General features: G+C 37.4%; 11 protein-coding genes and 1 non-coding gene across 12 annotated transcripts; 4 read left to right on the top strand and 8 right to left on the bottom strand.

The window, feature by feature from the left end:
* Window positions 1-660: 660 nt before the first annotated feature.
* On the top strand, window positions 661-2,427 carry B0P05DRAFT_463927 (coth protein-domain-containing protein; the record flags this gene model as incomplete). The annotated part of the gene is made up of 4 exons (XM_051574192.1): window positions 661-1,070; window positions 1,134-1,370; window positions 1,421-1,759; window positions 1,812-2,427. 4 exons carry the CDS (start codon window positions 661-663, stop codon window positions 2,425-2,427), a joined length of 1,602 nt encoding a protein of 533 aa, XP_051438130.1.
* A 90-nt stretch (window positions 2,428-2,517) lies between these two features.
* Window positions 2,518-2,588, bottom strand: B0P05DRAFT_t19. The gene has a single exon. It is a non-coding gene; the product is annotated as a tRNA-His (tRNA).
* A 1,458-nt stretch (window positions 2,589-4,046) lies between these two features.
* On the bottom strand, window positions 4,047-6,157 carry B0P05DRAFT_528470 (uncharacterized protein). The gene is made up of 8 exons (XM_051576647.1): window positions 6,029-6,157; window positions 5,896-5,972; window positions 5,648-5,836; window positions 5,505-5,591; window positions 5,401-5,448; window positions 5,230-5,346; window positions 4,862-5,177; window positions 4,047-4,808 (listed from the first exon to the last, which is right to left on the bottom strand). The coding sequence occupies exons 1-8, from the start codon at window positions 6,052-6,054 to the stop codon at window positions 4,127-4,129; spliced, it is 1,542 nt and encodes a 513-aa protein (XP_051438129.1). The 5' UTR covers window positions 6,055-6,157; the 3' UTR covers window positions 4,047-4,126.
* A 4,494-nt stretch (window positions 6,158-10,651) lies between these two features.
* Window positions 10,652-12,952, bottom strand: B0P05DRAFT_528467 (P-loop containing nucleoside triphosphate hydrolase protein). Its single transcript, XM_051576646.1, has 2 exons — window positions 12,864-12,952; window positions 10,652-12,804 (listed from the first exon to the last, which is right to left on the bottom strand). Exons 1-2 carry the CDS (start codon window positions 12,907-12,909, stop codon window positions 10,883-10,885), a joined length of 1,968 nt encoding a protein of 655 aa, XP_051438128.1. The 5' UTR covers window positions 12,910-12,952; the 3' UTR covers window positions 10,652-10,882.
* Window positions 12,953-12,990: 38 nt separating this feature from the next.
* B0P05DRAFT_528466 (uncharacterized protein) lies at window positions 12,991-14,807 on the bottom strand. The gene is made up of 5 exons (XM_051576645.1): window positions 14,202-14,807; window positions 14,126-14,158; window positions 13,964-14,081; window positions 13,455-13,920; window positions 12,991-13,410 (listed from the first exon to the last, which is right to left on the bottom strand). Exons 1-5 carry the CDS (start codon window positions 14,785-14,787, stop codon window positions 13,078-13,080), a joined length of 1,536 nt encoding a protein of 511 aa, XP_051438127.1. The 5' UTR covers window positions 14,788-14,807; the 3' UTR covers window positions 12,991-13,077.
* On the bottom strand, window positions 14,808-16,031 carry B0P05DRAFT_528461 (concanavalin A-like lectin/glucanase domain-containing protein). Its single transcript, XM_051576644.1, has 5 exons — window positions 15,644-16,031; window positions 15,411-15,600; window positions 15,150-15,365; window positions 15,028-15,100; window positions 14,808-14,984 (listed from the first exon to the last, which is right to left on the bottom strand). The coding sequence occupies exons 1-5, from the start codon at window positions 15,975-15,977 to the stop codon at window positions 14,901-14,903; spliced, it is 897 nt and encodes a 298-aa protein (XP_051438126.1). The 5' UTR covers window positions 15,978-16,031; the 3' UTR covers window positions 14,808-14,900.
* B0P05DRAFT_528458 (Rho GTPase activation protein) lies at window positions 16,032-17,134 on the bottom strand. The gene is made up of 4 exons (XM_051576643.1): window positions 17,020-17,134; window positions 16,806-16,974; window positions 16,565-16,758; window positions 16,032-16,519 (listed from the first exon to the last, which is right to left on the bottom strand). Exons 1-4 carry the CDS (start codon window positions 17,102-17,104, stop codon window positions 16,134-16,136), a joined length of 834 nt encoding a protein of 277 aa, XP_051438125.1. The 5' UTR covers window positions 17,105-17,134; the 3' UTR covers window positions 16,032-16,133.
* A 231-nt stretch (window positions 17,135-17,365) lies between these two features.
* On the top strand, window positions 17,366-18,895 carry B0P05DRAFT_584151 (DHHC palmitoyltransferase-domain-containing protein; the record flags this gene model as incomplete). The annotated part of the gene is made up of 6 exons (XM_051582319.1): window positions 17,366-17,922; window positions 17,964-18,072; window positions 18,117-18,303; window positions 18,347-18,639; window positions 18,682-18,794; window positions 18,847-18,895. 6 exons carry the CDS (start codon window positions 17,366-17,368, stop codon window positions 18,893-18,895), a joined length of 1,308 nt encoding a protein of 435 aa, XP_051438124.1.
* Window positions 18,896-18,939: 44 nt separating this feature from the next.
* B0P05DRAFT_577548 (pyridoxal phosphate-dependent transferase) lies at window positions 18,940-19,792 on the top strand (the record flags this gene model as incomplete). Its single annotated transcript, XM_051581793.1, has 3 exons — window positions 18,940-19,053; window positions 19,100-19,182; window positions 19,228-19,792. The coding sequence occupies 3 exons, from the start codon at window positions 18,940-18,942 to the stop codon at window positions 19,790-19,792; spliced, it is 762 nt and encodes a 253-aa protein (XP_051438123.1).
* A 19-nt stretch (window positions 19,793-19,811) lies between these two features.
* On the top strand, window positions 19,812-20,354 carry B0P05DRAFT_297026 (uncharacterized protein). The gene is made up of 2 exons (XM_051573468.1): window positions 19,812-19,871; window positions 19,918-20,354. The coding sequence occupies exon 2, from the start codon at window positions 19,938-19,940 to the stop codon at window positions 20,298-20,300; it is 363 nt and encodes a 120-aa protein (XP_051438122.1). The 5' UTR covers window positions 19,812-19,871; window positions 19,918-19,937; the 3' UTR covers window positions 20,301-20,354.
* On the bottom strand, window positions 20,329-21,204 carry B0P05DRAFT_594319 (uncharacterized protein). The gene is made up of 2 exons (XM_051583072.1): window positions 21,048-21,204; window positions 20,329-21,006 (listed from the first exon to the last, which is right to left on the bottom strand). Exons 1-2 carry the CDS (start codon window positions 21,115-21,117, stop codon window positions 20,408-20,410), a joined length of 669 nt encoding a protein of 222 aa, XP_051438121.1. The 5' UTR covers window positions 21,118-21,204; the 3' UTR covers window positions 20,329-20,407.
* A 192-nt stretch (window positions 21,205-21,396) lies between these two features.
* Window positions 21,397-22,705, bottom strand: B0P05DRAFT_528436 (uncharacterized protein). Its single transcript, XM_051576642.1, has 2 exons — window positions 22,403-22,705; window positions 21,397-22,359 (listed from the first exon to the last, which is right to left on the bottom strand). The coding sequence occupies exon 2, from the start codon at window positions 22,343-22,345 to the stop codon at window positions 21,425-21,427; it is 921 nt and encodes a 306-aa protein (XP_051438120.1). The 5' UTR covers window positions 22,346-22,359; window positions 22,403-22,705; the 3' UTR covers window positions 21,397-21,424.
* Between the last annotated feature and the right edge of the window lie 115 nt (window positions 22,706-22,820).

The raw sequence follows: 22,820 nt of genomic DNA, 5'->3' as shown, positions 1-22,820 counted from the left end.
TTATCCAGTACCATTTAAGGAATGTAGCGGTCACTTAAGATTTGACATGTAATAACAAACACTGACTCATCATTGCACGATGAATACTTTTTTTGGGCATATACTTCCATAATTCATATAATTTAATCAATCCATTGTCATTTATGACTTTATAATTGCCTGATTTACTTGGAAATGCTATTTTGCATTACACTTTGACTCTGACATTTAATTCGGGTACTCAAATGCTTTCGGCATAAAGGAAATAAGACCATTTTACACTTCAGACTGGCGTTGATATATAGTTTATATGCTCGAAAAAAAAAACAGGAGGTGATAAACAAAGCTGTCATGAAAGCACCTACAGTAATTTATGCATAGCATAAGCTACAATGCGCAACATGCCATCACTTTGGGTTATAAACGTATAAACACAATATGTGTGTCTATGATTTTCTTTTTTCCTCTTTTCAGAGCAAACAAAATGAGATTCAAGAAAAAGATAGGTAACTTACCACTCTCAATGCATATAATGCCAAATGACAGAGCACTAATAGTTCTTACATAGTGCATGTCGTATTATTGGTAGTTTACTGTATGATACTTCCAATTAAAAGCGCACCAATGCCGGATCAAATAAGATACAATGTAGTTCGTTCGTTGACTGGATACAATCGATCCATGGCGGTTTTGATAGATCAAGGCCTTCGTCCGTATTTGTTGAGTCTGGACAAGGCAGATCAGTCTCGTATTCTTTATTCTGGAAAAGCTCCTGTCGCTTTGAAAGGCTACAGTTATGCTGTTGTTGATACAGATACGGGCTCGATTATTGAAAGAGAACCTTTTACAAGAAACCCTATTAACATGGATACTCTGAATGAATTTTATAGTCGTACGTGGAATACATTTTCTATTTCTCGTTTACCGTCCCTGTTTTCAAAACTGCAATCCATCAACCAGATAGATAGTGATCTGCATCAATATGACCAGATACCTACACTTCATTTATTTGGAGAAGAAACAGACGTTAACAAGATGCATAACAACATTTCATCCGACATAGAAATTTCTTTGGGACTCACATATATTGGGTAAATAAACAAACAGATAAAACTGCATAGACATGATTGATTAACGCTTTAAATACAAAAAAGAGTGAAGGACGTCAAGAACTTTGGACATGTTAAAGTCAAAATCAGCGGCCGTGGCACAAGATACTCAACAACAAAACCCTCTTATAAGATCAAACTAGCAAAAACAGACAATCTGTATGGCAATCGCGCCATAAAGCTTCGCTCTCTTCAGACTGACCCTTCTTTTGTCAGAGAAAAATTGTATTATGACTTGCTTGAGTCGGTAGGACTTGCTTCTATTCAATCCTCGTATGTGAGGTACGTGCTAAGACTATGAATTGAATCATAAACTAACATGACAATTTTAGAGTATTTATCAACAATAAATCCTATGGTCTATTTGGGCTTCAAGACATTCCTAACGAAACGTGGATTGATAACAAGTTTCATCATGGAAGTCACCAGAATAACATTGTTTTCTACGGTGGAACATGCAATGCAACATTGGATTATCTAGGAGAAAACGAATCGGCGTATCAAGAAATTAAGTGCAAGCCATTCTATGATCCAGTATATAAGATCAAGTCGAAAGGGTCTCGTAGTTTTGTTAAATTGATAGATTTTACAAGGTTTATTGATCAAATGTCAGCAAACAGCACGGCCGCTTCTTGGAACAAGTATATGGATATAGAGAGCTTTATCAGAAGGTTTGATTTCAGGATACGATGAAACAAGACATTTAGTTTCTCTCCTCAATAGTGTATCGTTAGAAGTAGTATTGGGAAATGCTGATGGTTATTTGCTGTCAGCACACAACTTTTTGCTTTATTCCAATCCAAAACAACATGGTCAGTTCATTTTTATACCTCAAGACGCAGACATGTCACTTGGAAGAACATTTACCATTTCCGCAGTTGATCTGCTCAAATGGTTTGATTTGAAGTATTTAATCGAAAGAATCTCGTTTCCGTTGTTCCGTAAGATTATGGTTGTGTCTGAACTTAGGGAACTGTTTCTGCAAACAACTATAAAAATTGCTCGTGCTGTCAGTAGTGCCTCGTTTATGAATTATGTAGATAGCATCGCTGAAATGATTAGCCAAGATGTCAATTGGGACTTGACAATTCCTCGAAATTATACAGGAGGCTATCCAACAGATATCAGACATATGAATGATGCTGGCTTATTTCAGGAGTCACTAAAAGTAGCACTCCCCTTAGACTTGATCAAAGACTATTATGCAAGCATAATACACCCTGTTTCGTTCAAGACAGCTATCGATGAGCCTATCTACAATCATTTGACACTGATAGGAGTCAAACAATGGATCAAAGAGTCGAGCAATAGTATTATGAGTTTCAGTAAAACACTATGAAATAAAGAATTCTCGCATATATTTAACTTGAAGGTCTAATAAAAAAAAATTGAATTACAAAAAGCTACACACATCACGATGTGAAAAAAATGCTGGTAGCAGGAATCGAACCTGCGTCGACGCGGCCACAACGCGATGTACTGCCACTATACTATACCAGCTTCCTTAAAAGGAAATGTTACAACATATATATGTTCTACTTTATACAATTCAAATGGCGACAAAATAGACTCTCCGATTCGAATCTGTCAGTCCGTTCCGCGTCTATATTATGGGTGTACATAGTAAAGGGGTGAAGCACCGTCTGAGTAATGGTTGTTCTTGTCCTGTGTGTTGTAGCAGATGTTGGTGCGTTCGTGGTGAACATGTGGATCCAAAGACCAACAAGAATACAAGCAAGTAAAACAATAAACAATCTCTCATTTCAAACAAGTCATGTATTTTCTCAACAGTGCCAAATTCCCATTATTTTCTTATACTCTTTCTTATGCAAGCAAATCAAGGCCTTTATTATCTTTAATTCCTTTTTTACCCGTTATCTGTCTGTACATATCTATGTTCTTACCATTGTTTCTCAGTACATTGTGCTCTCATTATCTAATTCTGTTGAGTTATATAAAAGCTGAATTAGCAAAACCTAATAAAATTATCGAACCTTCTAAAAAGATATTTGGGATATTACCTGAGTGTTGTGAGATGAAGAGAGAGTAGATATTCAATAAGAGAAAAGGTAAGAACACAGAGAAAGTCCGTTAGAACTTGTATAGGTTTTTATTTCTCCAAGAAATGTTATCTTTCAATTGCTATAAAATGTCAAGGTATTTATACTTTTTCTTCTCGGTCAAAATATTGTTTTGGGTTAGCTTCTTGACTACGGATTGATTTGTTAGATCAGGAGCAATTAAGAGAAATGCCTTTAGAGGAAGTTGTCAGCTCAGCCAATAGTACATGATCTGACCTGAACTTGAATAAACTATTACATATTTGTTAAATGCCAATGCTAATGTATTTGTCAGCTCTAACTGTCACTTTATAAGGGCCATTAATAATGACAGAGTCAATAGGTTTATAGTCTCTGTCTATGAGGATGATGTAGTACTTCTAGTAGAATGAGTGAATGTCAGTGACTATAGATCCATTGCAATTGCCATAGATGTGATCTGGTTTTTTGCCATGATCATCATTTATTGATCTATGCATATGAATTCATATATGTTCACAACACTGAGAATCTGGTGTTATTACATTCGAAGTAGGTTCTTTACAGTCTTTTCTTGGTGCTCGTGTATAATAGGTGACTAATCGGTTACCTTACTTCTAGAATATCTGCCCCAATTCTACTATAAACTCTCATATCACCACTGTCAAAAAGCTTTATTTAATCCATTAGTGTTTTAGATTCAAAATTTCGGACCTCAATAATGTTTTCCGCGTTTCATTTTTTTCGCTATTTTCATGCAAAAACTTCTGAGATGTCTGGTCTCCGGGCCAAAAAGTCCGCTAGGGACATGAAGGAGTATTGTTCTTTGTTGTAAAAATGATATATGTTTTTAAATGTTTTTGTTCAACATAAAGACAATTAATGAACAAATGCATTAGAGCTTACACAATTCAAGATGTTAGAGTAAAAAAGACGTGATATATTAATATGAAAGAATGGATAATACAAAAATAAGAGAAGAATAAATAATCTAAATGTTTAATGCATGAAGAGCATACCAGAACCTTCATAGACAGTAGCAATCTTTTGAATGGCATTGATATATGCAGCGGTTCTGAAATCAACATTCTTGATTTCAGCCGTTTGTCTAGTTTCTTGACAAGCTTGAATCATAGTATCCTCAAGACCAGAGTAAACCAAATCAGCTTCTTCAGCACCATGCACAATGGCCTTACGTTCAGCCTCAGTCAAAGCGCGGCCGGCATTTTCCTCAACAAGGGCAACAACTTTAGAACGAGCACGTTCATCCCACTTCTTATTCATGCGACCAAATCTAACATGAGATAAGTTCTTGAGCCATTCAAAGTAAGAAACAGTAACACCACCAGCGTTCAAAAGCAAATCAGGAAGAACAACCTTGCCTGACTTTTCAAGAATTTCATGAGCAGCAGGAGTGACAGGTCCATTAGCACCTTCACCAATAACCTTTGCCTTAATGTTTCTAACATTGCGCAACCCGATTTGACGTTCAAGAGCAGCAGGGATGAGAATATCACATTCAGCTTCCAAAATCTTTGTTGGCTCATCAAAAATTTGAGCAATGCTGGAATAACCACGGAATGTTTGGTTGGCACGATGGTATTTGAATAGTTCTTCAACGTTTAGTCCATTGGGATCATAGATGGAACAATCTCTTTCACCAACACCAACAATCTTGGCACTGTAAAGATAATACATGAGTTTTATGTTTTAACACAACAAAGTGTCACTTACCCATTTTCTTCAAAGAACTTGGCAGCATGGTAGCCAACGTTACCAAAACCTTGGATAATAACTGTATTGTCAGCCATGTTACCACTAACACCAGTCTTTTTTTGGACTTCTGGGTAACTGATGAATTCACGAACGGCATACACAACACCTAAACCTGTAGCTTCTGTACGACCGCGAACACCACCCATAGACAAAGGTTTACCAGTAACACAACCAGCAGCGTTAACATCGCCTACATTGAATTGAGCATAGGTGTCCATAATCCAAGCCATTTCACGAGGACCAGTGCCTACATCAGGGGCAGGAACATCGAGACCTATTTTTTTTGTTAATCTTTTTACATAAATTCAAGCTACACAAGACATTACCAGGACCAATAAATTTCTTTTGGCATAATTCCATAGTATAGCGACGAGTAATTCTTTCCAACTGCTCTGCAGTATACTTCTTGGGATCAATTTTGATACCACCCTTAGCGCCACCGACTATTGATAAACAAAGAATAAGCCAAAGCATATCTCAACACCAATTATACTTACAAGGAACATCAACGACAGCACATTTGTAAGTCATAAGGGAAGCCAATGCTAAATAGGAACTCCCATTAGCATATTTGGTTTAATTTAGATCACAGGTACAATACCTTCAACTTCTTGCAAATCCACTTCTTCAGAGAAACGAATACCACCCTTAACAGGCAAGCGATGACGAGAGTGTTGAGCACGGTAGCCTATATATTTTGTTAGTCAAGATGAAAATGTAAACTGAATAGCCATCTTTTTTTACCTTCAATCACTTCATATTTTCCGCTTTCTACCTCGATAGGAAAGGTAACGCGAAGAACGCTGTCAACAGCACGAAGGTGAGCAAGTGTGTGAGGTTGAACTTCACTCAAGTTAGCAGCGTGATCGTAGTATTTCTCAACGGATTGTAAGAAAGAAGGTTCATCTGGATGACAAGCAGCTTGAGTAGCAGCTAAGAATAAAGGTATCAATCAGCTCCTTTTCTTTTTTTTTCGCACTTATGTTGCTTACCTGTAGTCATATATCTAGCAACAGATGGAAGGACAACACGATTAAAAGGAACCGAAGTCAAAGGGCGGGTGGTAGATCTAGTAGTATGATCAATATTAGATCATTCACGTGCGTATTTCATCTAGTTACTTACGGTAAACGTCTCAAGAGAAATGCCATTGTTAACAAGTTGAATAAAGATGAAAAAAGGAAAGAAAGAAACTAAAAAAAGTCAAGTATTTATATCATGATGCTGTTTATGTCGGAATATCTATTTTAAAACCTCAAGTTTCTTTATCAAAGATAAGCCGAGAAGCTAGGTTTCTTTTTCTATACACATACAAACAGTAAAGTGTGCCTGTGCTTATGGTTTTCATTTGTTCCTATCACGAATACTGACCTAATTGACTTTATAGACAAAGTGAATAAAATCAAAAACTTTCCATTTCCTAAAGAGGGCAGCGGTTTGTCAGAATCGTGGGAAATTCCACTTTAGAATTTATTTCTCCCACGGGATATCATCTCATTAATTCTGGTTTTGACCATAATATTGAGGGAAAAATCAGTGTTAAAAAAGCCTCAATAACACTTTTGAGAAAAAAAAAGCTATAAAGGCCTATTATAGATTTGTTACCATAAAAGGCCATCACGGTCTTGAAGTGCCTTGCGAATATGCATGTTCATGCTTGTGTGCATGTACGCATGCCTACCCTATTCACTGATGCTTTAAGGGCAGTATTGCTATCTGGTTAGTCGAACAAGGTGAGCCATCCGCAAATGTGATATATTAAGTGCATTTTGTTTGTTTCTGATGGAATATACTATTATGCGCATGTCTCCTGTGAGTGTGCTAACGAGGTTAAAAAGCGTCTTGTTAGTTGGAGGGGTTTGACACCTACGTTGTACAAATACTTAAGGTATAATGGTACGATAAATATTGAAAGTTATCTTTTATGCAATACGAATTGACATAATTCCATTTAAAGGATTCTCCATGATTGAGAAGGACTGACAGATCTATTATTTCAGAGTTTGTATTCTTATGAGAAAAAGTCAACAGTCTTATCTAGAAAAAAAAACTTGATCATAAACCTGACATCTTTTGCAATGACTATCTCAATAAGATATTAAAATAAACAACTAATGATGCAAGAAAGCATACAAATCGAATGGTATCTTGTCTGCATTTAAATCGAAAACGCCTTTCATACAAAAGTATCTATGGGCTGTTCAAACTCTAGATAAAAGCATATGAACTTATTTACACCATCAGACGCACTATCTTAATAGTTCTTATTTTTGTGAATTTTTGGATAGATAGAAAAGAGAATAATCAACTGATTAGACTCTAAATTACTGAAAAAAACCAAGTTTTTGGCACCCAAATGACTTTTAGTTTCAAAACTAATCAAATATAATTGCGTGACAAAAGTTCTTTGTTTTTTCAAGTTTACTAATAAAAGTATTTTATCATCTATTGCGTCTTCCATAAGGTATGGATATGATGAATCGTCTCTTTTTAACACAAAGTGTCAGTGCTTTATTCAAACATGCAAAGTGTATCTTATCTCTTATAATACATGCATCTTTTTTATCAGAAAAGTATGCAAATGATAATAGTATAAAATATGTTTATATCCACATAAATATTCCAATGCGTAAAAAAACTGTTTTACGAACATGAAGGGTACTTTTGGACTAAAAAAAGGCAACTTGTAAAAAATGGCCAAAATGACCATTCGACCAAAGGATACTGGTCATGAAAAAAGCTCGTTGGACAACTTCTGATCTTCTTTTTGACGCTACAAGAAGAAAAATGTAGCTATCAAGAGGCTTAAGCACCCAAAATATGCGCAAGACGCTCTAGTTTTTGGTGAATGTGTTTGCTTGTCAGTTGTACTATAAAATTGGTACTATAAGAGTGAAACCCCTCAAAAACCTTTTTGCCTATTTACTCAATATTTTAGCAGCAAAGTTGTTGTGTTCTCTGTACCAAAAGACCCAGAAAGCAAAGATCTACATTTTTCCTCATTACACCAAAACCCGATAGCTGCGTCTTTATACAGTTCTCAGCAAAAGCTCCATTTTTTTAATGATTTTATTTGCCGCACGTATTAGTGGTCTTGAGAGGGACCCACTAAAAGAGGTGCTCGACAATTATTTATTATAAGAGGGTTAAAAGAAACAAAAAGGGTACTACAGTTTCAAAAGTACAAAGAAGTCAAGAAAAAAAAGAGCAGCTGTTACGAGGAGAAACCTCTCAAGGTGAAAGGTCATTCTCAGCGGCCATTCGCTTAATTTAATATCGAGTGCTGTGAAGGGCAGAGAGGTAGTGGAACTGATGATTCTGCATGATATGAGCCCAATGGTCCTTCCAGATCTCAGAGAGACCGATTAAGGTTACCATGGCTACTGAAAGAGGACAGTTGGTTTGAGCCCGAATCCGAGAAAAATTGAAGGATGCAAGTGCATCTGAAACTAGATCCAGAGAGGTGCCTGGCCATAAAAACTCCCTGACCAAGGCATCCCAGAACGGGAATTTTCTGGAGCAGCGAAAGAAGAAATGATACAGCGTTTCCTGATCACCACAAAAATGCAGGTAGCAGTAGGAAAACGAGCAGGAAAAATCTTAGACAAAAGCATGCGAGTGGGAATCTCTTGGGTTAGAAATCGATGCATCACGTTTCTCTGCACGGTTGTTATTGGCGTGCGCCAAAATTACTCCCAAGCAGCAGAAGAAACTTCTTGCCGGGCAATGATATCAGACAAGGCAGCTTGTGTGATGACCTTACGGAAATTATAGCCACCATTTTTGAGACCAACAAAATTCGCGTTGTCAAAGGCAGTTTCAGCGTACGCATAAAGGAAAAGAAACCAAGAGACCGCTGTATTGCAGGAATATGCACAGGATTGTATAGGTCTAATGAAGTACAAAAAATGGTTCCAGTTGACTATGGTTTTGATTCACTGCTTGAAAGTATTTTCTAACACTACGCCGGACATCCAAGGGAAAAGAAGAAATCGGTATTGGTGCCAAATAATGACTCTGTGAATAGTACTCATACAGATAGGAAACTGCTACTGTACGTAACTTGAGAGGCAAGTCAGAAATGTTGGATGGCAGAACAATGGAGTGTAAGGGCAGTAAAAGACACTCGATAGGATTTGGTATGTACGTATACTGTTTCCGGGGAATAGCACCAATTGTCTGGCAGCAAATGGTGATAGTGTTACTGGCTAACTGCCTTAAATGGCATGGCCGCAAACGAGGAAAGAGCAGACCCAAGAGCAGATGTTCAGTCTGGAGCAAAGCTCCATTTTTATTGTGAGGCAAGAAGAATTGAAGTTGCCTTCCGCATGATAGTTACATAGTAAGTCCTATGTCCATTTATCCCATATTTGCATTATAAGATGCATATATTTCTATTTTTCTATGTTTTTTGACATGCTAGATAGCATATAATATGTTTTATAAATTTGTATCTAGCAAGTTTTATATACCATTTAGAGTAAAAATGCTTAAAGCACAGCTTAAATGTACTATTCTTTGATGCATCATTACTCGTCAACCAGACCATCAAAACAATCCATTTTTTCATTTGAAACATGTTCTTTGGAGCTAAGGAATCGAATGGCACCATTGGTTTGGCTGTTATGCAAGATTCATTTCTTGACCCATGGGGGATCCACGGAAGTTAGTGAAGATTAAAAAACAAAACTCGATCAAGAATTTCTTGGAATGACCTAACCTTCGACTCCTTTGAACACTTCATTCTTTATTGTCCTTGGAAATGGACCATTTGGATTGAAGCCCTCACCTACTTCTATCCACAGATGTATTTTTCAGCTAATATGGTTTACCACCTACTCTGTCTCAAATCCTGTCCTCCTTTTCTACCGCCTGACAGGCGTCTCTTTACTGTTCTATTTGTCTCCCAATGGCGAGTATGATCCGCTTACTGGCGTTTCGCATTGACCCTGAGTGGATCGTTTCCAACATTATTAGTCAAACTTTGATCTCACTATACAAGCATTCTTTACTCGTAAACGTTTTCTAAGTCGCTCAACGATTACTTCTTATACGCTCCTTTTTTCTCAGTCTATCCACGTTACATCCCTCTGTGATGTGCAACTAAAAAAAACATATTTTGAATACAAAAAAAAAAAAAAAACTGATCCAACCGAGATCAGACAAGGCCATCACTAGGTACTTCTGATGAAAAGAAAACGAGTTTACTAAGACAAAAAAGGCGAGTCAATTTGAGCATTGCATTAAAATCTTCAATCAAAGCTTTTTATACACTGTAATCAGTAAAAAAGAAGCCCTTTTCAGTAGATATTGAATGGAAAGTAGGCACTCTTTCTAGCATCATTCGATGCGTAAAATATGTGCGAGCAAGACATGATATAATACATGATATAATACATGATACTTTTGAAGTCAAAAAACAGATTTGGACATGACAAACACAAGGAAAACTCCTAATCAAATGCATGCAAAAATAAGAGAGGAAGACATGTCAAAAAGGAACACAGTAGCATAAAATGTAAAGAGCTAACCTAGTTTGAAACTTACAAAGATACTTGAATCTTTTAAATTCATGTGCCTACCTTTTTTTTTTTTTTGGAATGTAGAAACTTACAGTACCTTGTCGCTATGCAACTTTGTTTTATGCATGAAGCACAGGTTTCAAGTATGAAATAAAAAAGGAATTTTTATTAAGGATTTCGTTCTCTTTTTCTTTTTCTTTTTTTTTAAATAATCTATTTACATCTACACACATTGTACTTGTGTGTTTTTTTTTTCTTTTTTTTTCTTGTCAAAATAATGTTTTTATAAATGAGGGAGTAATAAGGAAAGAAAAAAGAAATATATGTGTATGTGTATGTGTGTGTATGTGTGTATTTGTGTTTTTTTTTGGTCTGCTGTTGCAAAAGAGATCTATAGTTGTAAATTCAGAGAAAAAAAAGAAAAGAAAAAGAATCGCACATATTTTTGTTTGTTTGTTTAGAACCAACTGGTCTTTGTTTGATATTGCAAAGGCACGTTGCCACCGCTATTGTTGTTGCTGCTGTTGTTGTTATTGTTGTTATTGTTGTTGTAACCACCAGAACGACCGCCCAAAGAAGGGAAATCACGAGAACCAGAGTTCCAATCATTGTTGCTGGACTTTCTGTAATCTCTACCACCAAAATTATTATTACCTCCACGTCCACGTCCACGTCCACGGCCACCATAAGAACGAGTTTCTCTGGCAATGGATTCCAAGAAACTAGGAATCTCTTGGTTAGCTTCTTCCAAGATACTGATCAAATCATTCACAATGTTCTTGTTGCCACGGTTAAAGAAAGCAGTGGCCAAACCAGTGTTACCGGCACGACCAGTACGACCAATACGGTGAACATAGTCATCAATGTCAGTAGGCAAATCGTAGGAAATGACATGAGAGACGTTGGCAATATCTAAACCACGAGCAGCAACAGCAGTGGCAACCATGATGGGAGTACGGCCAGTCTTGAAAGATTCTAAGGCACGTTCACGTTCACGTTGAGTACGGTCACCGTGAATAGCAGTGGCAGGGAAGTTGTGGTCCAACAAGAAATCAGAAAGAGCGTCAGCCATACGCTTGGTCTCAACAAAGATCAAGCAGAGACCAGCAATATCGTTGGAATGAAGAATATCAAGCAAGACAGAACGCTTGTCTTCATCTTCAACATATTCGACCTTTTGAGTAATGTTTTCAGAAGTAGAACCAACACGACCAACAGACAAGAAGATATAGTCCTTCAAGAAATCGCGAGCCAAGTATTGAATATCACGGGGGAAAGTGGCAGAGAACATAAGTGTGATACGGTCATCAACACGAGGCATATCTTCCTTTTCGACAATACGTCTGATTTGGGGTTCGAAACCCATATCCAACATACGATCAGCTTCGTCCAAAACAAGAAAACGAATGAGAGAAAGAGAAATACGGGCACGTTCAAGCAAATCAACAAGACGACCGGGTGTGGCAACCAATAAATCACAGCCGCGCTCAATGTTACGGATTTGAGCACCAATATCAGAGCCACCATAGACAACAGCAGGCTTGACCCAAGAACGGTAAGCAAACTTTTTGGCTTCATCATAAATTTGGGAGACCAATTCACGAGTAGGGGCAAGAATCAAGACTTGAGGATGAGCCTTACGAGGACGGTAGCCACCAGAAGTGTTTTCTTCAGCAGCAGGTGTCTTGGGACCTTGCTTAAAGAGTTCGGAAAAGACAGGGAAAAGGAAACCACCAGTCTTACCAGAACCAGTTTGAGCACAAGCCATCAAATCTCTACCAGCATTGACAATAGGAATAGAGTACTTTTGAACAGGAGTAGGTGTAGTGTATCTGGCTAACTCAATGTTGCTCAACAAATGGCTGTCAATAGGAGGAGAGGTGAAAGTAGTGACAGGTTCAGGACAGTCGTGACCACTAGCCTCAACAGGAATATCGTCATACTTTTCAAAATTGATACCAGTGTGTTGAGTAATGGCATCGTCATGAGTACCAAAGAGATCCTTCTCAGTACGAGGATTACGGTTACCAATATGATGAACACCATCTTTCCAATAACCTTGAGTTTCATCACGACGTTGGTAGCCAGAATCTTGACGGTTGTTGCGGTAACCACCATAAGATCCGCGTTCATAAAAGTCAGAACGACCACCGTATCTGTTACCACCGCGAGGCATGTCTGAATAAGAAGAGTTCCAACCACCTCCTTCTTGACGAGGATAACGAGGAACACGTTCACCATTGTTCCAATCATTCCAGCCATTGCTTCTGGGAGCACTTTCATTGCCGGATCGATCAGCACGATTTGATTGATTTCTCAAATGAGGGGGAACATAACGAGAGGTAGGCTTAGTAGTATTATTATTAAGGCTCATACCAGCTATATAAAAATAAAAAGTATGAATATCATGTTTATCATTCTTTTATGCCTTATTTTACCAAGTTGCTGATCTAAGCTGCCTGTGTTTGAAGTACCATTGTTCATAATTCTCTAAAGAATTTTTATAAAGAGAAAGAAAAAAAGAAAAAAAAAGGGAGAAATAAAATTGTTGTCGACGTAGTCATCATCGTCGCCTGTCTGCCTGTTTAGCTCGAAAACCATAATAGGGAATCAACCATCGAAAATTTTTATTATCCAATTAAAAAAACGATTTCACTGCGCCACCGACGATGGCCATAGGTATTTTTTATGAATTTTGCTTATAGAATGTATGTAGGCATTGGCATATTGTTCAAGCAAGCATTTCCAATAACGCATACTTGCATGGTTATCAGCAAACAGGAACATGCTATATTTCCCAAATGTTAGAATCATGCCATGTTTCTTTCCCAAGTAAATTTCTTCTAGAGTGTCTTCTGAAGGATTAATGTTGACTTGATTTAGCTCTTTAAGCGGGAATCGTGTCACAGGCTCTCCTTTTCCTCGTTCATTTAATCTTAGGACTAATTGGTGAGATTCAAAAGTAACCCAATATCTATTCCATGTCTAACAAATATCAGTAATTCATTGAAAACATAGTTTGATCTTACTGGATGATATTCGCCCTTGACATAGAAAGTTAAATAGTCCCCTGATACACAGTAATTGAGCACATCTTGATCAATAGGCGTATACAATGCTTTTTCTTCATCTTCGTCTTCGTCATCTTCTTCCAATGTTTCAAGCAAAAATACCATGGTGAGCTCTATTGTAACGGAGCTCGATGTTTGAAGTGTGTATCGGCTTATGCCTCTGTTAGCAAAACTAGAGAGCAATTCTTCTCCTGAGTCTAAAACAAGCCTGGCTTGAATGGTCTCCTCCTCTACTTCTTCCTCCTCCTCCTCTTCCTCCTTTTTCTTCTCCTCTACTCGTTGTTCTTCACCTTGTTCCATATTCGCTAGCCTGAACAAGTCTGATTTAGATTTAAGTGACTTAAGACGCTTCATCAACGTATGTGTGGATTTATAAGGTTTTAGAGTTAAGCAACATTCGATTTGGAAACGACCTTGGACATGACTATAGAATATCAGTGCTTTTAGCTTCTATCGTTTTTACTTACAATGTAAGAGCCGTACGAGGATGGCACATGCTTTGTTCTTTTGCTGCTTTGCGCATAATGCCATGGTGTGTTTGAACAGGATTATTTGTAACGCGGATATCCATTTGATATTGATAACCTACATACGTATAAGAAGCCTTGTTATGTCTATTCCCAACTTACTGCCAGAAGAACCAAGAGATGTCACCTGTAAAACTAACATCAAGATCAATACACACTCTATTCTATATACACTTACCCTTTGAATGAAGTGTCATTTTATCTGCTAAATAGTTAGGTGACAAGGAACTTGAGAATGAGTGTCTTGTAGCATCTTCCAGTTCTTCTTCATGCAGTTCTGAATGGTCAAGTAACAGTGGACCAGATTTGCCCATGAATATCTCTCCTGATTTACCAAACAAGGATCGTTTTGTACTACTGGCAGCGCTCATAAGACTACTGCTGCTAACACTGCTACTGTAGGTACTTATCCATCGTTGAATAGACTTGCCTACCCAAGTAGACGTTCTTGAAAGACTACTTGTGTGTTTTTCTTCTTCATAAGGTAAATGAGGTAAAGCGCGGTCCATCCAATGGTCTGTATAGCCCACCAAGTCAGGCATCGTCTGTGATTTCTTGGGCGGTGGTGTAGGAGGAGGAGATAGATGTTCATGTGAATCAAACAAGATAGTAGCTGTCTTGGTCATTCTTTTATGAGTCAATAGTTGATGCCAAAGCTTCTTGGCTTGAGCGTATGATACTTTTCTTGTGATCAAGACATTTGGTTTTTCTTGTTGAGTTACAGGGCCCACAGCACTTGATTTCTTCTTTCTGAATGCCAACATAAACTTCTTTGTAGGTGAAGTGTGGAAATAAAGATCCATTTATTAGAAAAAAGAGAAAATGCATAAGGTTATATAGATTCAGGTACATTCTTTGCTCTATAAATTTCCGAGTATCAATTGACAATTTGATTATACTCTGGATTACAGTCAACATGAATATCCTTGATATAAGCTGAAATTGAATGAGGTAAAGACCACTATGAACGTATGAGTATGTAACCATGTGTGGTATCTACTTACATCAATAGGTCCTCTAGACCATGCTGCTGTACCTGATTCAATACTACCATCCCATAATCCAACTTGGACACGTCTAAGAAAAACAAAATTGAGATTTATACAAACAAATTAGGAAAACCTACGCTGGTCGAGATGGAAATTTGCATACACCACTAGCATCGCATGTTTCAGCTCTTGTCTTTGTGCGCACAATCTGGTCATCTATAATCCAGTCAATCTTTTCTGGTGACCAGTCAATGGTGTAACGATGAAATGCTTTGTCTAAATCAGCACCTTTAATTTGATGGACAGCACCATTCACAGTGTATTCGATGTCTCTTCCCCAAAAGTAATTGGTTCTATACCCAAATATGAGATATCGCTTGAGTCCCTCTTTAACTTACTGTACAGATCGAAAATCACCACCAACGATCTCAAAATCAATTTCATCACCATCATCTGCAATTAAAATAAAAGCAGTAACTGAACCTCCTCCACTAGCTGTCTTCATGGTAGCAGAGATCCTGCCATAGCGAATATAGGTCGTGGCATTCAAGGTGGGGCCTCGACCACCAATTTGGTTATAAGGTAAATCTATGGTTACATGAGTCCATACATTCACATTTAGATGTCCTACTTCTTGTGTCTAAAAGTCGAACGTATTGTTTAGGAGGCAACAAGTTCAATTGAATACCGTCTTGATTCACATCATAGGTATCTTGCATTGTATTTTCTACAATCCAGCCTCGAGAATTCTTGTTGAATTCTGTACGGAAATTGTGACACACTGTCTTTTGTTCCCCATTGGACGCAATAAACTCTGCAGCAGGTAATGGATGGGCAAGTGCCATTCGATTGGTCGGAACAGGTGCATACATGACAGAAGAAACCACTTGCTTCTCTGTCACATCTTGGGATTTCACCACACATAAACAAGTGGCTAAACTGAGTAACTTAAGCAGGCGAACCATGGTTTCCTTTTTTTTTTACAAAAGAACTGAAAAAAAAAAAGAAAGTTTAAATAAGATGCCTTTTAATACACAAATTGGAATTTTTTTTGTTTTTGTTTGTTCATCCCAAGTAGCGCGGGTTTCAAGTGAATTGATAAACTAACGTATATACAATATCTATGGTTTCACTTTTAGTGGTTCGTAATGAGCAAAATGAGGTTTCTGTACAGGTGCTGTATTGGCTCTAAGTAGTTTGTTTTTATGCAAAGGCGAATAGAGTGGATAACAAGAGGGATAACACGGTAAATGAAACTTATCTTGGTGGTCTATTAAGAACTGAACCACTCTTTGCGATAGTTTGTAATGTTCAGGGTTCATGGCGTCTTCTGGGTTGAGCAAGATGCCCGGTGTAAATACAGAAGCCAGAGAACTCGAGTCCATTTTGGTGTATTGATCATATCGACTGAAAAGAGAGAGGAGATCTAAAAGATAGAACAATAAATACTGGTTTACATGAGGAAGTTGATCTATTAATTGCTGATAGGCATCTATCATGACATAGACTAACATGATTAGTCAATATCTACATATCCATAGGCCTAGCTTACGTTCAGTTTCTCCTGTGGCAACATCTCGAAACGATTGATAGAGTCCAAAAGGAATAACAGGTTCTGGCAAGTAATTTAAAAAACGCCTTAGACAATTGGCAGCATCATGGACATTGAACCCAATCCAGTTGAGTCCGATTCCGTAATCAGATGATGAGTTAAATATGCGTTGCAATTCACCTACTCTTTTGGCACTTTTATAGAATTAAAATGACTTCATTAAATTTATGCTCTATTTTACCTGCCACTTTTACGAAAAATACCTTCTATATAAAGACCTTGGTCTTTTAAATAAGAGCCACATTTGGCTACAATAATAGGTATAATGCCTATGACTGTCTCTTTGTTTTCATAAGCAATAGGTGTATTTGCTATTTGTAGGCTTTGAAGGAGTGTCACCCCAAAGACATCTAAAGGGAAAATAAGCAACAATTTCTTAAAAAAGGGATATTTACTCTGCGACGGTTTCTTTTTGTGATGTGAAATTATCGCTTTTCTTAACCAAGATTTAATAGATGGGTTTTCTATACATAGCTCCATAAGTGAAAAGCAAAAAAAAAAGAAGAAAAAAAGAAAAAAAAAAGGAGCAAGTGCTCGGTTCTTGTGTACACATCATATTCACTTATTTATCTATTCTCTCTCTTTTTTTTCTTGTGTAATCCTCCTTTTTATTTTATTTTATTTCATATTGTTTGCGTTACCTCTTTTTTTTTTTTTTTTCCTATAGACAGACACATAGAGTGAAAGAGACAAAGTGAAAAAAAAGAGAGAAAGTTTAATATATAATATTTAAAAACGACAATGGATGTTCCTGATAAATCCATTATTGAAAATACACAAGAACCAGCTTCTTTTAGTGCTTTTCAGTCTAGTTTCTTCAACTCTTCTTTTGAACCTGAATCTCTCGAGGATTTCGACTTTGAATCAGCACCTATGACACACATGAATCAAACACAAGCTATACACGATGAAGACGATCCTATTCCTCACTCTTCGGGAGTCACTTCACATTCTAATTTTGCTAGTAGTTATGCTAGCACAGCACCTATCTTACATCAATCATCACCACTACAACCGCAACCACCACCACCACCACCACCACCACCACCAGTTACATTTGATATTGAAAACTCAGAAGCGTATTGCCTCAAGACCATCAAAGATACATCACAAGAAACTCATACGACGGAACAACCACACTACATCATTCGAGAACAGCCTTATCGTAATTATCAGATTTTTCCTGGACATACTCGGTTCTTGTTAGGTGGTCGTTTAGTGACAAGTGGTGATTATCGGGCTTTTATTGTAGGTTTATTCCTGTTGATTACACCTACCGTCTTGTTTGCTGTCTTTACGTAAGTTAGACTCATTTTTATTGTTGTCTAATGATACATAGCTGTCCATTTCTTTGGAATGATGTACATCCAGCTATTCCTATTGTGTTTGCTTATTTATTTGTACTCGCTTTTGTTTCCATGTTGAAAGCCTCTTGGACAGATCCAGGTGTAACGTATCCATTCGCTCATACTTGTTCTCACCTCTTTATTAGATCATTCCGCGTAACCTAGATCCTGTTTTTGATGACAATGATGATGACAATGCCTCTCTGGACTCAGAAGCACCACCTAAAGAAATATGGATTAAAAACACACCTTATTCCCTTACTTATTGCGATACCTGTAAAATATACCGTCCTCCTCGCTCCAGTCATTGTCGACAATGTGATAACTGTGTTGGTAAGGATAAACTTATAAGGGTAGGCGTACTCATCCTGCTTAGAATTTGAAGATCATCATTGTGCTTGGCTCAATAATTGTATTGGTAAACGCAACTATCGATCATTTTTTACGTTCATTATGGCTGCTGCTCTTTCATGTATTTTTGTGATTGTATCCTGTACTTATGAACTCGTCTATTATTCCAAGCAAGAGTCTACCTTTAGTTTTGTGTTCTCCAAGGCTCCTGTCAGTTTTGTACTCTGTATTTATTGCTTTATCTTGCTATGGTTAGTAGGTGGACTTACGTTATACCACTGTTCTTTAATTTTACGCGGTGTTACCACGCATGAACAAGTAAGAGACAAGAGAGAAAATACTTTTTACTTATCTTATTAGATACGTGCTGAAATCATCAAGGCCAAATACCCTGAATTAGGGGCAAATCCTTACAACAAACATAACCCTTTCAAAAACATGATTCAGGTTTTGTGTCAACCTCAACCTAAAAGGTAATTAAACAAACCTATATGACAACCCTCACTCATCTAATGTTTTCTCTAGTTATTTACGTAGACGTAAAATGGCTGATCCAATCATTGAGAAAATCTAAATACCCCCCTCCCTCCCTCTTCTTTTATCCCTCTTTTTTTTTTCATGATCAACTTTAAGAATGGACAGCCTAGTGCTGATCTTTTACCTACTCAACTCTTTTCTGAAGCAGCACAAAAGGCGTTAAGTGCACCTCATGCTGCAGTGGATATGTTGCAAGTAAAAAGATAGAGTGAATGAACTAAAATAATAATAAAATGAATAGTATGGTCATGAACTTGGACATCCTGAATTTTTACGTAATTTAGCTACTTTCTTAACAAACGCATATCATTCTCCTGTGTACAGGTACAACAAAGCTTTATTTAACATAAACACTTACGATGATGGTAGTCAACATTTATGCGCTACAGCAGGTGCATCCCTTTCACTTCAACATATATTATCGATATTAACACGTCCAGAAACACACACACGTCATGTGTATCTACAAGACCCTACTTATTTCCTAGTGTTTGATATCTTTCTTGATGTAGGCTATACACGGGATCAATGGGTGGGTATACCAGAAGAAGGGGATTCTGGTATGCGCCTGGACCTATTAGAAGATCACCTTGCCAAACACTACCAGCCAAATGATTCAACCACCTTTAGTTCTGTGTTGTATTGTGTCCCTACCCATGCAAACCCTACAGGGTCTATTTTGTCAGCTGAAAAGAGACAAAGACTAGTTGAGTTAGGCAAGAAATACAACATGCTGATCATTTGTGATGATGTGTATGATATCTTGACTTTTGAAGGTGATATTCCTAAGCGTCTTGTTGCTTATGATCTAGAAAGTCAAGGAAAGAGTGTTGTGATCAGTAATGGTTCATTTTCCAAGTTACTTGCACCAGGAGCAAGAGTAGGATGGATAGAAGCCAATGAGCGCCTTATCCAGCGTGTGGGTGCTTGGTAGGTTAAACTATCAGAAAGATAAACATTAAACTGGATTCCTAGTGGTTCATTCATATCAGGTGGTTCACCTTCTTATCTGTGTAAGTGTATTGTGCTCTGTGTGTATTTCTAAATGAACTGAATTAGCAAGCCAAATTATTAACCAAATGCTTAAAGACAATGTACTCTTTCAACATGTTGAATTTCTTAAAAAGACACACAGTGATCGTCTTTACCGTGGATTATGGGCACCTATTCAAGAACACCTTGTTCCCTTGGGCTGTTCCTCGGAAATCAGACCCAAAGGGGGCTATTTTGTCTGGCTTAAACTACCAATCAAGGGCAGCGAATTGATGGAAATTGCTCAAGAACACAACATTGATGTGGGTGTAGGACTTGGTACCTTGTTTTCTGTATCCAATCCTGACGACTATTATGTCCGTTTATCTTTTGCTCATTATGATACAGAGACGTTAAAAATAGGTGTAACTCGATTAAGACAAGCTCTTTTGATTGGTATTCCAACATAAAACAAATAAACAGTTTAAAACATTTGTCGTCATATTTCCCATATAAACAAACTTTTTATATATCAATGAAGGGTCGTTAAAATAAGGGTTCTTACACAAGTGTACATTCACATGACACTGCTTAACGTGTCCTTGAGGGAACAATGATGGTGCATAACACTGAATGGTTCTTGTCTCACCATAGAAGGGGGTGGTGATAGCACCGTGTAAAACTCATTCATATCCATGGAAGTATTCCAATGAGAAGGCAGTAGAAAGGAAGAAGATGACGACGAACATGAAGTCGTAGGTGAACCCAATTCAACAGGCAAGAACTCCAGTTTGGTTTGATCCATAGGGTTTCTTTTCGTCAAAGAGAGCGCCTTTTGTTCTTTTGATTGCTTAAGGTGTTGTTCTAGGCGCACATTGGTTTCTTTGAGTTGTTGATTTTCTTGACGTAATGCGTTGATTTCTGCTTTCCAGTCATCCATTAGTTTTACTTTTCTTTCAAGTTCTTTGACATAGCGTTCTTTTCGTAACCGGAAAGCACGTTGAGCAACTCTGTTTTGTTCAGCTCGTTTCGATGGAATGACAGTTCGAGGACTTTTGCTTGGTAAAGGTGGCGGTATAAAATGGTTTGGAAGAAGAGGTGGCGATGCAGGATCATTTGGGTGATGAAAATACATAGGATAAAAAGCTGTCTTGGTATGCATGGACTGACTTGCCACTATAGACATTGAATAAATAATAGACATTCAATGACTCTACCTTTTGGTAATGAACCCCATTCATTAGAAATCGTTTCAAGCGTAATTTGTGAATTGGCAATAGAATGCATCAAATGAATAAAGAAAGAGAAAGAAAGAAAGAGAGAACATACCAGCTTATATACAGAAAAATAAAAGAAAGTACGCACAGAAGTTACACGATCAAGTTCTCCTTTGTGCTTCATTGATTCATACCCAAAAATCAACATTTTCACGCTTTGTTTATCAAACAGTTGATTTTCATACATTTGTTTCAGAAATACAGTCTTTCCAAATCGAAATATCGCATTTTGAAATCTCACTTGTCAAGATAGGGAGAAGATACAATAACAGGTTAGGCACATAGCTAGTAGTTTATATGGAAATAAAAGGTTTATTTTACATCATAATGTCAATGAGTTCATCGTCTTCGTCTGCTTCGATGGGTTGGTCATTTACAGAAGGTATGTGTTGTGTTGGCAAAGACGAATGAACGATGGTTTGATTGTCTGTCACTGCAAAATCCATTTGTTCATTACCAAATATGATAATATCTCCTTTTGAGTTTTCTTCTTCATCTTCATCATTAGAAGAGGGTTGAATCATATCTTCCAGTAATTTACGTTTATGTAAAGCAGTTTTCCTTTTGGATGGTTTCTTGACAGGTAATGTATGATTAAATTTCTTGTTCTTTTTCGGTGTTCTTTTCTTATTGTTTTTTCTTTTCACAGTGTATTCAGTAAGTGCGGACATCGACATTGGACCATAAGAATCAGACAGTCGAGATGTACAAGTACCATGGACGACATGGCCTGCTTCTACAATAGAAGTACAGCGTTGTTTTCGACGTCGTTGCTTTGGCATTGACTTTTTCATTGGCTGAATCACATAGTCATTTAATTTGACTTTAGGTCCACCTTGTTTCTCTAAAAGACATGCATCCACATAGAGTAAAATATGTTCGAGTTGAACATAGTCCAGTTTAGCTAAATCAATCTCGACTTCTTCTACATTGTCTTGATTGTGTGAGATGATCGTCAAAATACCAGGCAACTTGTCTGCATCTAATTGATGTGTAATTTTTTCTAAAATGGCTTCTTCCATTTGACGTCGATGCATGTAGCTTGGCTTGACTGATTCTGTGGAAGATTCACTGTCTAGACTTGATCTTCGGCTATGCATAGTAGAGAATGTATTGTCATCTTCTAGAGAAGAATTGGTTGATGCTGAGCTACTGCTGTGTCTCCTTTTGGCATCATTTGTCACTGAATGAACATAGTCTTGATGAATCAAACTGGAAGGTTCAATGGTATCTGTCATTGTTTGATGTGGCACTAAAGAATCATAAATATGGAATGAAGATGAAGGACAGTTTACCAAAGTTAAACTCATCATAGAATACGGAAACATTCGTATGAAAGTCTAATGCGTCATGACCAAAAATGCTCGCTAATGCTGCGGCGTGGCTTGAGCTTGCATAACTTGTGTCAATAGTGTCTGTATCTATAAGTGGCCAAGCATGATCTTGTGTCCAACTTGGAATTGATTCACTTTTTCAAAAACGCGTTAAAAATAAACACACTCATAAAATAAACCGAGAAGCTCAAAAAACAACTAGGCATTTATTTATTCTAAGGTACCTTAGCATCGTGTTGATCTCGAGAGAACAAAAGAAAATAAAAAAAAAAGATCTGTGTTGTCAAGGGAATGTGACTTGAAAAAAACTTTTTTTTTTCATGCAAATTCGAATCATGGCTGCCTTTGAATCCTTTTGAAAAGTACATCAAACTGATGC

This window comes from Gilbertella persicaria (genome assembly GCF_025201335.1).
Source record: "Gilbertella persicaria strain CBS 190.32 chromosome Unknown B0P05scaffold_6, whole genome shotgun sequence".
NCBI lineage: Eukaryota > Fungi > Mucoromycota > Mucoromycetes > Mucorales > Choanephoraceae > Gilbertella > Gilbertella persicaria.
The sequence above is the reverse complement of the archived record's forward strand: the minus strand, read 5'-3'. Positions and strand labels throughout refer to the sequence as shown.